At 38.5% G+C, this 16367-nt stretch overlaps 1 protein-coding gene across 2 annotated transcripts; it reads left to right on the top strand.

Annotated features, from left to right (window-relative positions):
* Window positions 1-463: 463 nt before the first annotated feature.
* map3k14a (mitogen-activated protein kinase kinase kinase 14a) lies at window positions 464-15471 on the top strand. Of its 2 annotated transcripts, none has more exons than XM_074696626.1 (16): window positions 464-517; window positions 7735-8004; window positions 8091-8172; window positions 8264-8480; window positions 8572-8967; window positions 9043-9177; window positions 9253-9382; window positions 9665-9793; window positions 12104-12208; window positions 12294-12451; window positions 12539-12689; window positions 14151-14435; window positions 14510-14619; window positions 14714-14852; window positions 14936-15036; window positions 15116-15471. In XM_074696626.1, the coding sequence occupies exons 2-16, from the start codon at window positions 7749-7751 to the stop codon at window positions 15275-15277; spliced, it is 2556 nt and encodes an 851-aa protein (XP_074552727.1). In that variant the 5' UTR covers window positions 464-517; window positions 7735-7748; the 3' UTR covers window positions 15278-15471. The 2 variants fall into 2 exon arrangements, with proteins under 2 accessions (XP_074552727.1, XP_074552728.1); XM_074696627.1 differs by lacking the exon at window positions 464-517 and adding an exon at window positions 5415-5531.
* Window positions 15472-16367: the final 896 nt, after the last annotated feature.

The following is a 16367-nucleotide window of genomic DNA, read 5'->3' on the forward strand; positions in this document are numbered from 1 at the left end:
CTGTCTTTGTTTATAACGACTTATCGTTTTGAGTGGGAAACCAAAGTGCTAGAAACTTGACATTAAAGCTGTTCAGTGAGTCTGTGAGAAAATAACCTGAAAGAAAGAATAAAGTTGCGGAAGTAATATAACAAGTACAAGAGGCATTTATTTGGCGTTTTCGTTCAAAATATACTCCATTATCTAAGATTTATCAGATTCATTTCTCACTTTTGTTCGTCAATAATTAAATACACTAAAAAGCGCACAAAGGAAGTGCTTAGTTTTACGCTTCAAAATAAAAGCACAACAGGAACGACGACTATTAGCTTTTAAATAAAACACTTCTCATCGGGGGGAAATTTTTATATCATAAATTTTATAATTAGGTTCTGTGAAAAATCAAAAACAAAAAAACAAAAAATGTGATGATAATTTTTAAAAGTCATAAAATGTACTTTGAAAACAACCGGAAGTCATCGTCTCGTTGGCCGGTCGCGCGTTTTGTCATCGGCCGACGCCTTCAGTTGGAAGCTCGGTGAGTAAAGATTATATTTACTCCTTAATCATTTCTTTTCACCACCAACATATTCGTTTTCTTGTTCTTCTAACTTCACCGAAAGAGCTTTTAATCTGAAAGTTCGAACAAAGAAAGGTCCGAGTGTTTCAGCCCGAAGTGTAAAATGTCGGTGGATGTAAAAAAAAAAAAAAAAAAGAAGAAGGAAGTCATCTTTAAGTTCACTCAGAACTGTTCTACTGTCGTCAGTACAAAAGAAGTATTTTTATTATTTAAATTCTGATTATTTTATGCTATTGGGTTGACATTTTTGTTAGTCAGTAAAGATCGGGTACAGTTCCTGTAAGTTTGTCGGTAATGTTTCAGGTCACACAGCAAACCGCAGAAAAACACGCCTGTCGAAGCCAGATGTCTGTGATCATAAAGAGCAGGCTTCACTTTGTACTTGATGCAGATGTTTGCAGAACATTGATGCTTTGGTGCCCGTTTAATCCCTCTGAAAACGGCACATTAAAAACCTCTACAGAGACACATCTAATGGAAAACTGTACTTTTAGGGTCAAATCCATCTGACATCAAAAGCAAACATGATTTTGACACTATCTTTGTACCATGAAGGCCTCATTAGAGTAGCTGTCACACTTATTTACTGCTGTCAGATTATATTAAGGTTATGCCATTATGAGCTCTAGGCTGTCTTCTCAACAGTAACCACTTTGGCATTTATATATCCTTATGTGGAGTTCAACTTGGATTTTGCACAATCCCTTCATTCACAGTTTCCTCTACAGCACACAATAATGAGACATCTACCCCGTAATAAATCTAACGATCCATCACCTTTCCACTGAAAAATACTAAAAAGAAACATTAGATATTAAATATCAGTGACATAATCTCATTGAAATAGTGTTTTTTAAGTGTGAAAACCAATCACAGAGGAGTTAACTACAGTTGTATTTCCACAGCGTAGTCTAAACCTTTAAAAAACCATGCAAGAATCTGCAGAGCTGCAGTTATGCTCCAGTTGTTATCAGTTAACCTTGAATTTATTTTAAACAGTTTTTTTCTCCAATCCAACTTCATTTGTTAAGCACTTTAAAAAAAAGATGCCGTACAGAAAAATAAATAAAATTCAATGAGATACACAGCAGCTAACATGAGATAAAAGAATACTAAATGTAAAATACAACATATATTTTGAAAAACATAATTAATACTAGGGCTGAACTTTTTTGTGAAATAATCTAATTGCGATTTATTTGGACCAATATTGCTATTTAGCATGCATTTTTTTTAATTATTTTTGATTATTTAGATTTATTTTTATTTTTTATTTTTATTTCTATTTTATTTTATTTTATTTCTATTTTATTTTATTTCATTTTATTTATTTGTTTTTATTTTTATTTTATTTATTTTTTTTGGGGGGGGTCTTTTGTATTATTTACTAAAAACAATTAATAAATCATTCTATATCATTCTATAGTATGAAGGCCAGATCTACATGTTGTGATGACATGAAATAGATTGAAGCATAAATTGGTACAAATAATATATCTTCATTTAACTGTAACGACCACAGAAGAATATTGACAGATTGATTTAACTTCAAGCCTTGTAGACGTGTAATATTTTTGCCAGAAAAAAACAGCATTTTGACTTTTGCTTGTTCTAAGGAAGAAGGAGCACAAGTTACTTTGTCCCCTCCAGGTCTGTGTACATGAAACTTTTTTTTTTATTTTATTTTTTAAATTGCAGACTCTGCGGTTTGAAAATTGCATTCTGTCACATTGCGATGTTGGTTTCAATTCGATTAATTGTTCAGCCCTAATTAATATGTAATTCAAAAGCATACTGAAAAGCAATAAAGTAAATAATTCAAAGAAATTAAGAAAACCAATGAGGACTGTGGCCTGTTTTCAGACCACTTGCCCACAGAGGGCGCCAAAATGAACACAAACAGGAAGTTCTTCATAGGAGCTTCAAGCTTTTCAGAAACAGTGTTCATGCACACTCTGTCATATCCTTTACAAGTTTACTTGTATCATTGGTCCAATAGTGCAAACACCTATTGACTTGTAATAAATAGATTACAATAGATCTATGGATAACCTCTATGAGAAATCATCACAGTATGGAAAAATAGAAACTGTTTCATAGAGAGGAGAGACTTAAGTTTGAGTGTAACCTTCATGTGTTTTCTTCTCATGGTGAGTCCGGCTCAGAGATATTTTCCCTGAAGGAATGCTTGACTCTGTGCGCCTGCAGGTTGAGCCCTCGTTTACTGTCCTTACTAAAGCTTCTGGAATTTCATTAATCTGTGTGGGTGTACGGCTGAAGTCGCCTTCATTTAGCCGCTGACTGCGTGTGGACTTTGGCTCAGGGAAACTGAATAACAAACGTTTATTAATGATTATAGCTGGTTTGTTCACTTTAAGCCTGATGAATTGACTTTTTTATAAATTATGATGCAGTATGATAGATTTAGTTTGGATCAAATGACGTTAAACTACAGGAAAATGAACTATTGTGATCATGAATGAAGAAAGGAAAGTTTGTAAATGTACAGAATTGATGGTTTCAGTTTAGATTTGCAAACATTTTACTTTGTTTTCTGCAGTTTAATCTGGATCATTGATGTCTTCATGAAATGGTAGTAACATGTTTTGGTCCAAAAAGCCAATAAATCAAGCACAGCAGCATTGTTTCCAGGCTCTCATAGCCCCTCTGTTCAGAACGCTCTGATTTAGTGGGCGTGGCCTTCATATGTAAATGAGACACCGCTGATACCGCCCCGCTCTTCCACGTCACTGAGAGCGGCACCACGAGCTCCGAGTGCACAATGTTAAGAAAACAGAGAAGCTTGTTTACCGTAACATTACAGGCTAAAACAACAGGCTAACTGCAGCTAAAGTTAGCATCCTGAAGCTAACACAGAGACAGGGGGGACACTGAGGAAAAGCTCTTCCATCTGCTCCACAGCACACAGCATTTAAAATACTCACATTTCCAGGGTCCCAGGTTTGTTGGAGGATGGTTGGTAATGCGCCTGGATTCAGGACCAGTCTATTGGCTAGCCCTCTGTTGGACTGTCCAAAGTTGGAAAAGCAGTCGCCCGTGAAGTGACTAGCACACACATGCACAGTTTTACTGAGTGTAGCTTGAACATTTACTTGATAAATGAACTCTAGACACTTAGTCTGTCTTCTTCTGAGATGGGAAGCTTCAGCATGGAGCTATGTGGCTGTTTACAGCCAAAAACAGAGCAGTGATGGCTCTTCAACTTTGGAATTCTCCAGCAGTGGGGAGGGGGTTCAGGTGTATCTGCTCCAGTGGACCAATCAGGTCAGACTTGCTCCTGATTGGTCAAGACAGGGAACTGCTGATGTCAGCAAATCCCTAAATTCCAAACAGCTGGTTTTAGGTCAGGATTTTACATTCACAAGCTCTACTAAGAACAGGTTTGGTCATTAAATATCACATTTTGTGGGCTGGGAGGAAAGACAAAGACCCACACATTTCACTAAAAGACTTAATAAAGTGATTTTTGCAGAATATGGGACCTTTACAGCACATTTTGGCATCAAGGCAATTCAAAGTGCTTCCCACAACACATAAAAACATCTTTTTAACCCCCCCCCAAGAAAACAAAAATTAAAATGGCAAGACAGAGCATTAAACATTTTAAAAAGTATTATTTACTCATATCGAACTTTTTATTAAACTTGTCAGAGCTTTAACTTTCCAGTTTGATTTGGGGCTTTTTGGTTGATAAGAATTAACCTTTGATTTAAACAGCAAATTTAAAACTAAAACAGTATAAACAAAAATAATTGATTAAATTAATAATAATTGCAATAAAAATTATAATTTTTACAGTACCCATTTAGTAATTGTGATGTGTGCTGCAGCCTTCTTGGCCAGGTCACCCTTGCAACAGAGATCCAGATCTCAATGGGTTTTTATTTTAATCTGTTTAAATAAAGCTTAGATAAATAAATAGAAATAAATAAAACCAGAATTTGATTTCACTTTGGCAGAAAAGATAACTTTAAAATTATTTTCTTTAATATATTTATTTAATATTTCCTGTCTCTTTTCAGCTGTCCTATTAATAAAGAGAAAGGATAGGAAGGAAAGGATAAGAAAGAAAACATAAGAAAAATATCATATGAGAGGCAAGAATTCAAGAATTAAAGTTTTTGATGAATAAAAATCAAAAGGTTTTAACCAAAAAATGACTCGTAACTAACAACAAAATGCTTGTGTTGAGGCTGTTTTCTCATGGTTTGCCACAGAGCCTCTCAGTGATATTGTGACTTTCCTGTTATCTGTGGCAGTTTTTAAATGAGTAAGTTGTTTGTGCTGCTTTGAAAGAAAAGCTTGTCAGATGGTGTCAGATAGGCGTGTGTGAAAGACGCTCCAAATTTCAGGTGAGGGCTCGTATTTCCTCTCCAAATTCAGCTGTTTGCAAATGTTTCCATTCGATATTAAACTCAGACTTTGACTGAGTTGATCTGTGCTTTTGGGGAATGTGACGCATGTTTTCTGTCGGTAGAAAACTGTTGTTTCTTCATTATGACACAGAGGCTTTGATGTTCAGAGGATCAGTGATATTATCTTTTATTCTTACAAAAAGAAACAGTGAATATGCAGAGACTCAGAGAGCTGTAGTCCTGTTTATCTCACGCCTGTAGTTTACAGTTCAGCATCAAAAGCAGAACCAGGCACGTTGTCCTTTAATCTGCTCAGAGGGAAGAGCTAGAGAGCCGGCCCTGCTGGAGGAGCCTAGGGAGGGAGGGAGGGATATGAGGAACTGGAGATGCGTTTCCCATAAGTCACCATGAGCAGGCTCCTCCCCCTGGTTGGCTCAGAGCCCATCAGGCAGAGTTCAGAGCGTCGGGGCTGAGCTTCCCGAGAATCAGACGAAGCAGGCGAAGGCTGCAGCAGCACCGCGTTAAACTCATGTAGACGTCTGCTGATTCAGAGTGGATCCACGCAGAGACTTAGCTGCTCGGACTGGCGTCTGTCGGTACGTCTACACACCCCTCAGCCTCACACACACTCAAACACACACAAACACACACAGAGTTGATTTTGTGATTGTGTTTACTGCTGTGGGTTTTTCTCTACTTCCTTTCCTCATAAACTCACCGGGGTGTGGTGTAGCACTTTCACAGGACCGCAAACGCGTCTTCAGAAGGAAGTGACAGTTGCAAAGCTTTGTTCTAGATAATCTGTCAATGCATGAAGTCGACACGAGGTAATGGCACCACTAAACTTCTACAGATTTCACTGGAGTTTGACTCTTTGATGCTAGCTGTGACTCAGGAGAGCTTAGATCTGTGAAATGTTTGTTTTTGTGATGTTTGAGGTTTTGGATGAATTCACTTTTGACCTTCGTGATGAACGACTGTCTGTTTGCAGAGAGATTGAAGAGCTGAGGGAAGCTGCAGGTCAGAGTAGGAGACGCACTGATGCAACAAGCTGAAACTGCCAGCTTTCAGTTAGTGCGTCTCAAAGTGTGTGTGATACAGGAAGCAGAGATAATAAGAGAAGTGTGTTTCAGTCGGCTAACTTTACAGTTCTGTTTAATTTCATAACTTTTATAAAAAAAAGTGAAGTTGATCTGTATTTTTTGATTGAGCTGGCTTTGTGCGCTGTGGTTCACTTCCTCTGACTGAAACAGAGACGCAGCGTGTCACAATAGCTGCAACTGTCAAAACAAGGCCGGGGTTCAGTTTCCTGTCTCAGACCGCAACTTTCAGCTTGTGTCTCATCTAGTGACAACCATGGCCTTATTTGACTCTGTGAAATACGGTGACTGTGTTTTAATCTTCATTAATACGTGCTAAACGATAACACTAAACCTGCTATTCTGCTAATGACGTGTGTGCGTGTTTCTGTTGAGCCTGAATTCAGCTGAACTCTCGTGACTGATTGAAAGGACAAAGATAACTTTTAAGTTCCTGGACGTGTGAAGAAAAAACCAATCAGATATAAATATAACGTGATTATCTCTAATAAGATAAAAAATATTGTTATTAATAAACTGAAGCTTTTTAATACCAACAAACAACAGCTTTATATCAGTCATTGGTAGACCTCTCGCTAATTAAACACATCTCTCATTGAAAAACCAGCATCGCCGTTAATAAGTAGAAAAGAAAAGCAGATCAAAAATCAGACAAATGTTTCATCATGACTGTCCAAGTTCCTCATTTTATTAAAAATAACTCATTTTTGGAAGCACAAAATTTAAAGTGTTCATAAAAGTCACTCATTACTGAGTGATTAACCATACAGACATGATCAAGGGTCTTCAACCTGCGGCTCTGGGGCCTCATGCAGCTCTTTGACTCCTCTGCAGTGCCTTCTTGTAGCTTTAAAAAAAACATTATTGAAATTAATTTTTTTTTTTTTCTTACAAAGGGTATGGATGATAAAAGACACTTAAAAAAGAAAAAAAAACTTGTTAACATTTTGTTGAACTAACTATACAATACGCCTAGCAACAACGCTTTGAGATTGAGATTTTTAATTTTTGCAATTTTTTTTAATTTAAAGCTTGAAAATTTTTTTTTGAAAAATTTAAAAAAGTCATTTTTTTGAATTTCTTTATATTTTTGCAATTTTTGTAAAAAAATTTAAGGTTTGAAAAAAAATCCATGTTTTTGAAATATTTCCCAATTTTGTTTTTGGAATTTCTAAATATTTTTGCAAATTATTTAAATTTCTTTTTTCTTTAAATTTTGCTATTTTTTGATTTTCTGAAATTTTGCTATTTTTTTTATTTAAAAAAAAAATGAAAGTAATTTTTGCGAATTGATTTAATTTTTTCAAATTTTAAAACCTAATTTTTTTCAAATTTTCCCAATTTTTACACTTTTTTAAAATTCTGCAAATTTTTTTAGATCTTCTATGAAATTGATATTACAAATTTTTCTTTTTCTTTAGTATTTTTAAATTTATTAAAAATAAAAACCATGACATCACAATTTTGTCAACACAAAAAACATCTTTTTAGATTTTTATTTCCTAGAGTTTGTTCAGAATTTCATACACTTTTTGTCTCTATTGTAAAGATAAAATAGATTGGTGGCTCCTCAGTGACTTTAATTCAGGTGAGCTGAGGGAAAAAGGCTCTTATGAAAGTAAAGGTTGCAGACCGCTGATCATGATGTGACGCTCTCCGTCCAAAGTCAGACTTTAACCCACCTGTCTTCTCTTTTCAGACCCAGTAGATGAAATGGCGGTGAGGCAGAGGATTTTCAACTCAACATCCCCGTTCTCCGGGACGTTGAAAGCCGAGCTGAAGGGCTCCTACCCATCATGCCCGGCTGCAGAGCAAGAGCCAGAGGAGGAGGAAGAGGAGGGGAAGGACTGCAAAATGGGCTTCATGAACCATTTTAACCCGCTGTTAAATAAAGTCCTCACACATGGGACTGCAGAGCAGGTGGGGGAAATGCCCCTGAAGACCTCCACCTTCATCGCCCAGGCTGAATGTAAGTACATCACCATCATCACAATTTCCTGATGAAGCTCTCACTGAGCCTGGATGAAGAGCTAACATGACATGTGCCCCCTTCAGGTGAAACCCAGGACTCCCAGGAGTTCAGTCCATCCTACTCCGAACGCCCCTTTGTTCCTTCTCCAAACTGCTACACCAGCAGGTATGACTGCACCTTGATGGCTAGTTGAAACTTAATATTCATAAACTTTTGGATAGTTTGAATTTACGTTGTGTCCACTCTTCTGCTTCAGGCTTCCCTCAGAGCCCAACAATGTGGCCAGCCCTAAATCTGCCTCCGTCCGGGAGCCGAGCAGCTCATCAGCACAGCTCACCCCCAGGAAGAAGACCAAGAAGAGGCACAAAGGGAAGAAGAAGGTGGAGAAGAAGAAGGAGAAGCAGCGGCACAGACATCGAACGTCCTCTGGAGTCCCTGAACAGGAGAGTGGGGGTTCACTGGTCCGGGTTCTGGTAAGAATCCTCAGACTGTCTCATACAGAGATGTGACTCACCTGAGAACGTAACACAGTCAGACCCACCTCTCCTCTCTTCTCTCCTGCAGGAGGACTCGTCTCTGCGAGGTGGAGGTGACCTCAGCTCCTCGTCCTGCTGCAGCAGCGTTGAGAGCTCTGAGGAGCAGCTCAGAGGACCTTCACCCTTCAGCCAGCAGATCTCCAACACAGGCTCCAGCTGCTCCCCTCTCAACTGGAGACCGGACCAGGTCTGCGGCCCCCTGCTCAGCTCCTATGTGCAGGACAGCGACTCGGACTCCGTCAGCAGTCTGGGGAACTACTCCCTGGCCCTCGCAGGCCTCAGGGGCTGCGTCAGCCAGGGGGACCCGTGCTATGCTGGGCCTTTCTTCAAAGACGTGGAGAGGGACGTGAGAGAAGATGAAGATGAGGAAGACTTCTCAGCAGCTGATTCTGTCGTCAACGAAGGGATCATCTTCTACAACGAAGTACGTCTGACCTCCTCCTGTCTTTCTCTTAACGTGGTTCAGTCAAACATACTCACTCCTCTTTGCTTTGGTCAGAAAATCCAGCCGGTTGACTCTGAGTACAAGGAGCGGAGCGAGTACATCTGCTCAGAGTTCATCAAAGAAGGCTCCTACGGCGAAGTGCACTGCGCTCACGACGTCAACACAGGCTTCAAGTTTGCTATCAAAAAGGTAACGCCGAGCTCATCGTCCTCTCCTCGTGCTGAAAGTGTCTCCTCACTCATTTGTCCCCTCCTCTCCCCACAGGTCAGCCTGAAGAGGTTCAACAGCGAGGAGGTGGGTGCGTGGAGTACCCTCAGATCTCCTCGGGTCGTGGAGCTCTTCGGCGTGGTCAGAGAGGGGCCGAACGTCATCTTTTTCATGGACCACAAAGCTGGTAAACAAGTCGAGCTTCTGCTTTTTCCCCACAGCAACATGCGAGCACTGATTGTTGAGACTGAGGGTGAGGCTGGAAACTGTTAGTAAACTGTTCGCTCAGATGTGGTGAAGAAATCGCAAACACATGCACGGTAGGAGCAGCAGGAGGATAATGGAGGGAGCAGAGACACAGATGTGAGCGGAGGAGAGACGAGGAAGTGGAGGATTCTGGGATGCAAGAAAGGGCTCGATCATGACACATCTCCCTTTTTCCACTCACTGACCTTATCTGTTTGTCCAGGCTCCCTGGGCCAGCTGATCATGGAGCGAGGCCGCCTGCCAGAGGACCTGAGTCTCCACTACCTGGGACAGGTCCTCACAGCTCTGGAGTACCTGAGGAAGAAAAAAGTGGTGCATCTGGACATTAAAGGTAAACATGGAAAGCTAGGAGAAGCTGAATTGATGTCTTGAATGTGCTAAACCCCAGCTAGACCGGGCCTAGGATTAGAAAGGCAGTAGCTTCACAGTCTAGACCGAGGGTCTTCAACCTGTGGCTCTGGAGCCTCTTGCAGCTCTTTAACTTCTTTGCAGTGGCTCCTTGTAACTTTTGAAAAATTTATTTGAACTAAAGAATTTTTATTTTTTTTATTTTATTTTTTTTTTATTATAAAAGACATAGGCACTAGAAAAAATCATGCGTCAATATTTTATTAAATTAAATAAATAAATACAAAAAAGTTCTCAATTTATTCAAAGTTAGGCAAATTATTGATTTTTTTTTTTAAAGGAGATTTTTAGAAAGTTTTTTTTTTACATTTTTGTAAATTTTTGAAATCAGAAAATTTTGTTTTTTTTGACAATTTTTCTTAATCACAAAAGTAATTTAAATTTGGCAAAATTTTAAGTATTTTAAAATCGATTTTAAAATTTTTGCACATTGTTAGAATTTTTGGGGGGTGAGATTTTTTAATTTTTTTTTTTCTAAAACTTACCTTTTTTTTAACCATTTTTAATTTTTGCATATTTTTGAAATGTCCTAAAAGAATTTTGCAAGGTTTTTAATTCTTTTTTAAATTTTTGCATATTTTTTAGAATGTCAAAACTAAATAAATAAATACAAAACTGACAAAAAAAGTTCTGAATTTAATAAAAGTTTTACAAATTATTGATTTTTTTAAAAAAGGAAGATTTTTAATAGTATTTTTGTTACATTTTTGTAAATTTTTGAAATCAGAAAATTTTGTTTTTTTTTCACATTTTTTATTAATTTTCAAAATTCTTTAAATTTGGCAAAATTTTTAATTTTAAAAATTGTTTTTGAAATTTTTGCAAATTGTCAAAAAATAATTTGGTGAAATTTTTTGATTTTTTTTTTAATTGAATTTTACCAAGTTTTTTTCTAAATCCATTTTTATTTTTCGCATATATTTGAAATGTCAAAAAAGAATTTTGCAAGTTTTTAAATTCTTTTTTAAAGTTTTGCACATTTTTGAAATTTCGAAAAAGAATTTTGCAAGTTTTTTAAATTTCTTTTTTAATTGTTGCAATTTTTTGTAAAATAATAAATAATAAGACGACATGTACAATATTCTGAATTAAAAAGAAATTATCTTTTTAATAATTATTGACTAGATATTAACTGTAGGTAGAATTTTATACACTTTATATTCTTCTTATAGTGAAGTTTAAGTAGATTTTGTGGCTCCTTAATGACTTTAATCCAGGTGAGCTGAGGAAAAATTCCTGCTGTGAAAGTAAAGGCTGCAGACCCCTGGTCTAGGCGCTCCATGTATAGAGGCGGTAGAGCTTGTCGCAGTGGTCCCTGTTCAGAATCTCTTGTTGCATGTCTTCTCCCACCCTCTGATCCCCTCATTTCCTGTCTCCTAAATGCATGAGATACCAGCACAGACTCAGAAACTCTTAGTGGAGGATGTTTAGCTGCCGTATCTGACAGATCGACGTGTCTTAAGATTAAAAACAGTGAGATGAATGCGTGGGCTCAACTTTTACTCTCTGTAGTAAAGAGTGGAAAACAAAAACACTCAGAAAGTCCAAGTCAGGTTCCTAATGAGCCCTCATCAGAGGATTCGGTGTCTTTGGTGTGCAGCTGTTGCGTGGAACACAAGTGTCACAGATACAGATCCTCAGCACCTGTGTTGTGAAACCAGACGAGCTCAGAGCAGCGGCAGGCTGGGAATTTCCCACAGCGTGACTCACCGCTGCACTTTAGAAACAGCGCATGTGCCCAGAATCAGGAGAGCAGAGAGAAAGGGAGAACGAAACAGACGAGAGGGGGGATGGGGCGAGGAGCAGGAAGTAGTTAGAGAGGGAGAAAAGTAGAGACGAAGACCGAGAGAAGGAGAGATAAAGAGGAAAAATGAAAAAGGGAACAGAGGAAAAAACAGAAAGAGACTCAGCTGGAGGACGACAAAGAGCCGGGACGTCCTGTGGCAGCTCAGGCGCCACCTGGTGTCTGAAATGCTTCACTTAGGAACAGAAACGGTGCCAGAAGTGTTCATCTGTTTGTTACTCCACATTCATTCCATATGAAAGTGTTTTCAGCAGCAGATGTCCCCAAGTGACTTCACATTTCCCTCGTATTTTGTCTTTGTCTGAGACGGTTTCCTGTCTCTGCAGCCGCCCTCTCTCTCATTACATAATCTCCAAACTGCGCTCATGGAAAGAAACCTGAAAACCTCTGAAAGACGTGTGAAGATCTTAATCTGCTTCTTTCCCACAGCTGATAACGTGCTGCTGTCAGAGGACGGCAGAGACACCTTCCTGTGTGACTTTGGACACGCCGAGCGGCTGGACAATAAGGGACAGAGCGTGAGCGGCTCCAGAGGTAACGGCCGAGCTCTTTAGACCACGAGGAACTGATCCTCCGCTGTGGCTCACACTCACTGTTCTCCTAATGTAACCCAATACAGACCTGAAGGGCTCGGAGACCCACATGGCCCCTGAGATCGTTAAAGGGGAACCACGCGGAGCCAAAGCAGATGTGTGGAGCAGCTGCTGTATGCTACTGCACATGCTCAATGGGTGTCAGCCCTGGACCAGATACTACACCTGCAGACTCTACCTGAAGGTGTGCTTTACAGAGACAGGACTCCACATTATTACAGCCACTCCTTAAATCAGACTTTGACCCAGTATTTGTTGATGGTGATTACAGATCGCTAATGATCCTCCACCTCTGAGAGAGATCCCACCGCACTGCAGCCGCTTCACCGCAGAGGTTATCTGGGCGGGGCTTCAGAAGGACGCAGCCAAGAGGGCGTCAGCGTGTGAGCTCAAAGAGAAAACTGCCAGAGCTCTGAGAGAAGGTAACAAAACCACTTTACATCAAGGCAATACTACGCAGCCTGAGAGACAAAACTGAGGGCACATCTGATGAGTGATAAAAGTCTGGATCAGGGGTCTGAAACCTTTACTTCACCTGGATTACAGTCATTCAGGAGCCACAAAATCGACTTTATCTTCACAATAGACTAAAGAGTGTATAAAATTCTTGAAGAAGTTAAACTCTAATGAACGATTAATTTAAATGAGAATGTTTTTGAATTTAAAAATTGTACATGTGATGTCTTAGTTTGATATTTTATATAACTTTGCAAATATTTCAACAAAATTGATATTTTAAAATTTCCAAGTCACACATTTTTGAAATTTGCAAAAAAAAGAAAAAGAAAAAAAATGGACATTTAAAAAAAAATAGTAAAAATTTCCAAATTTTATTGAAAAAAAATTGCAAATAATTTCGCAAAAATATTACAATTTCAAAAATTTGAAAAAAATGTTAATGATTGCAAAAAATTTAATAATTTCAAAAATTTGCAAAAAATGTTAATAATTTCAAAACATTTCAAAAAATGGTAATAATTTCAAAAAATTGCAAAAAAAAATTAATAATTTCAAAAATTTGCAAAAAAAAAATATTGAAAAAATTTGCAAAAAAAATTACTAATTTGCAAAAATCACAAAAATATACATGTTTAAATGTTGAAAAATTTAAAGGAATTTTGAAACTTTTTAAAAAAAGATGCAAAAAATAAAAAACATAAATATAAATTTTTAAATATTTATCATTTTTTAAATAATACTTGAATATGATAAAGATTAATTTTATTGCATAACTGATCTTTTGTTTGCTAATGTCTTTCCACATATCAAGCATGGATATCAAGTTGTCAGTTAAATGAATCCATCCACACAGAATTAAAATCTGTATTTTCTTCTAGATAAGTGTTTTTCTAGAGTTAGTTATCTTACCAGGGCTGTAAAACTTGAGGAAATAATTATATAAAGAAGAATTTCTATTTAGTTCATGAAATTGTACATGTAATGTATTTTTTTAATGTAAATTAAAAAAAAGAAAAAAAATGCAGAAAGTTGATTTTTTAAATCCACAAAAATGTGCAAAAATTGAAAAAAAGGGATTTAAAAAAATGCAAACTTTTCACAAAAAATTATTTCAAAAATTTTGAAAAAGAAACAATATTTTAAGAATTTGAATAAAAAAAATCAAAAAGATTTTGAAAGTTAAGAAGAAGAGAAACAAATATTAAGAGCTTTCATAATTTAGAAAATTTGCAACATTTTTAAAAAAATTATATGTGCCTTTTTAATTCATGTAACTTATGAAATCTGCCAAAGTTATCAGCAATTTTTGGAATGTAAAAAAACTTTAAAATTCCCAGGGCTGTAAAACTTGAGGTTAGCCACAGGTGCATGGAAAGTTGGTGGGCTGTTGATGTTGACGGATGATGGATTTTGTTTGATTGCAGTCGGAGGACTCACCAGTCCAGTAAGGGGTCCATACACAGAGCCTCTGTTCATCACCAACAAGCTCAACGACCCCCTGCAACTTTTCCGTGACGTTGGCGGCTGCGAGGAAGAAGAGGAGCATCAGGAGTCTGACTGGAAAGTGAGAAACACCAAAGAGCTGAACGATGAAGATGAAGAGAGGAATGCTGACTCGTCTTTCTCGCCACAAATGCTGACCACTGAGCCAAAGAGAGCGGATAAGGTCACCACGGTGCCTGAGCTGGAGCTGCGTAAACTGGAGCGAGGTGAGACTCCTGACCAGTTTCTTCTTGTGTTGATTTTTATAAACCCTGCTTGATGTTTGGGTTCCTGTTTGCAGATTTCTACCTCAACAGTCTGTCCCAGCTGCACTCGGCTGAGAAGCAGGAGCAGCTCTTGTCCTGCCTCAGCAGCGATCCGTACTCCAACTGGGAACCCTGGGACAAAAAGGTAACCCAGACTAAACCCTCCACCTCACACTCAGAGGGTGATCAGATGAAGTTAGATATCTTCATGGTGTTCATTTCTGACCTGTTCCCTCCAGGACTCTGGCCGCTGGTCCCTGAGCCCAGCAGATGACTTCAGCTCGGGTGTTTTCTCCTTCAGCAGCCAGCCTGACGTGCCAGTGTTCAGTCTGGACTTGCTGAGCCACTCACAGCCTCCTCCCCCCTGCTGTTTTGAAGGTGAGACAGAACAAGAACATTTATTTCTCTCATGTTTGTAACTTTTCCTCACTCTGCATCTTTCTGCTCTGTGATTGGCTCAGGGGTGGATGTCTGCATCGTGGACTCCAACCAGAGAAGCATCCGCATCCGAGAGAAGCGCTGGGTGACGGTGGGACACATAGCGACTGGGATCAGCGACCAGGTGAGGCCTCGAAGCTTCACCGTGTTAACGTTTCTCTTAGGATTTAACTCACCTGATGTTTTTGTGTCTCCACTTCCAGATCTCAGAGCGTGTTTTCACCTTGGAAACCGCTCGAGGCCAGCAGGTCGCTCACGATGAGGAGGTGCAGGAATCAGGTCTGGAGCTCTGCTGCGTTCCTGCTCCAGACTTCAGTCCCGTCTGGAGGTGGAGGATCAGAGACGGCGTGCTGGAGACCAGATGATGGCTCTTCACTCTCCTTCCATTGGCCAAACTGCGACCAATCAGATTCATGTCATTATCCTGCTCTGAGGAGTGGTACCAACGTCTACCTTACCTGCCTGCTCAGCGAGCCCGTGTCGTGTTTTAAACGTGTCACCACTGTGCTGTTTCCTCTGTTTACATGTTACATTTTTTACTGCATGCTTACATTGAGTCATTAAAGAATATGAAACTCGGAAATGAGCCTTTCTTTAATATTTAAACTGTTTCACACTGAAGAAGAGTCAAAATCATCGTTATCAGTAAATGATTTGATGACTTCTCTAAGATTACAAGATCAAAAAAACAAAAGCCCAAAAGGTCAGTAGTGGTTTGTGAAAATGCCAGGGTTTCTCCGACATTTGCAGTTTGTTTTCAGGAAGTCTTGAGGTTAAACTTTGGTTGTGATGACATCCTGACCTTTACCATGCTGCCATCACAACACATGAGCCCCAGACAAACAAAACATGAGTGCCACTGAGCTTTCTTAGAGTTTATTTTGGGCTTTTTTTACGCCTTCATCCTGAGAGGATCGAGTAGGAAACAGAGAGGAGAGTGGGAGAGGAGTCTGCAGGCTGGAGCCGACCTCTGGGGACCTCAGCACGTCAGGTGCACAGTTCATCACCAGGCCAGCCCCAGCTGTTCTCACTTCCCTATATGTGTGCCATTGTTCGAGTCTACAACACTGAGACGCTTCATTTTCAACAGACTACACCTGGGGTCAGACACCTTTACTTAAATAGGAGGCAATTTCCCTCATCTCACCTGGATCAAAGTCATTCTGGAGCCACAAAATCTACTTCATCTTCGCAATAAAGACAAAAAGGTGTGTAAAATTCAGTACACAGTCAAAATATCCTTTTTTTGGAATTCATATGATCTAAATTTAATGTCTTACTTGTTTTTATTTTTAATAAATTTTTTACAAATTCAAAAAAAAAATTAATTAAAAAAAAATATTAAAAGTCTCCAATAAATTTTGAAATACACTTGTAGAAATCAAACATAACTTCAACATTTGTAAAAAAGAAAAAAAAAAATCAAACAATTTAAAACTTAAAAAAAAATAAATT

This window comes from Halichoeres trimaculatus, unplaced genomic scaffold, assembly GCF_033239565.1.
Source record: "Halichoeres trimaculatus isolate MK-OKI-2021-1 unplaced genomic scaffold, fHalTri1.1 fHalTri1_scaffold_20, whole genome shotgun sequence".
NCBI classification, from domain to species: domain Eukaryota; kingdom Metazoa; phylum Chordata; class Actinopteri; order Labriformes; family Labridae; genus Halichoeres; species Halichoeres trimaculatus.

What these genes read in the sequence shown, in the direction of transcription:
- map3k14a (XM_074696626.1), top strand. Translation starts at nt 7,749, where the DNA reads ATGGCGGTGAGGCAGAGGATTTTCAACTCAACATCCCCGTTCTCCGGG. An exon ending in CCAAACTGCTACACCAGCAG is followed by an intron (nt 8,173 to 8,263) that starts GTATGACTGCAC and finishes CTTCTGCTTCAG; the next exon opens with GCTTCCCTCAGAGCCCAACA. An exon ending in GGGAACCCTGGGACAAAAAG is followed by an intron (nt 14,620 to 14,713) that starts GTAACCCAGACT and finishes TGTTCCCTCCAG; the next exon opens with GACTCTGGCCGCTGGTCCCT.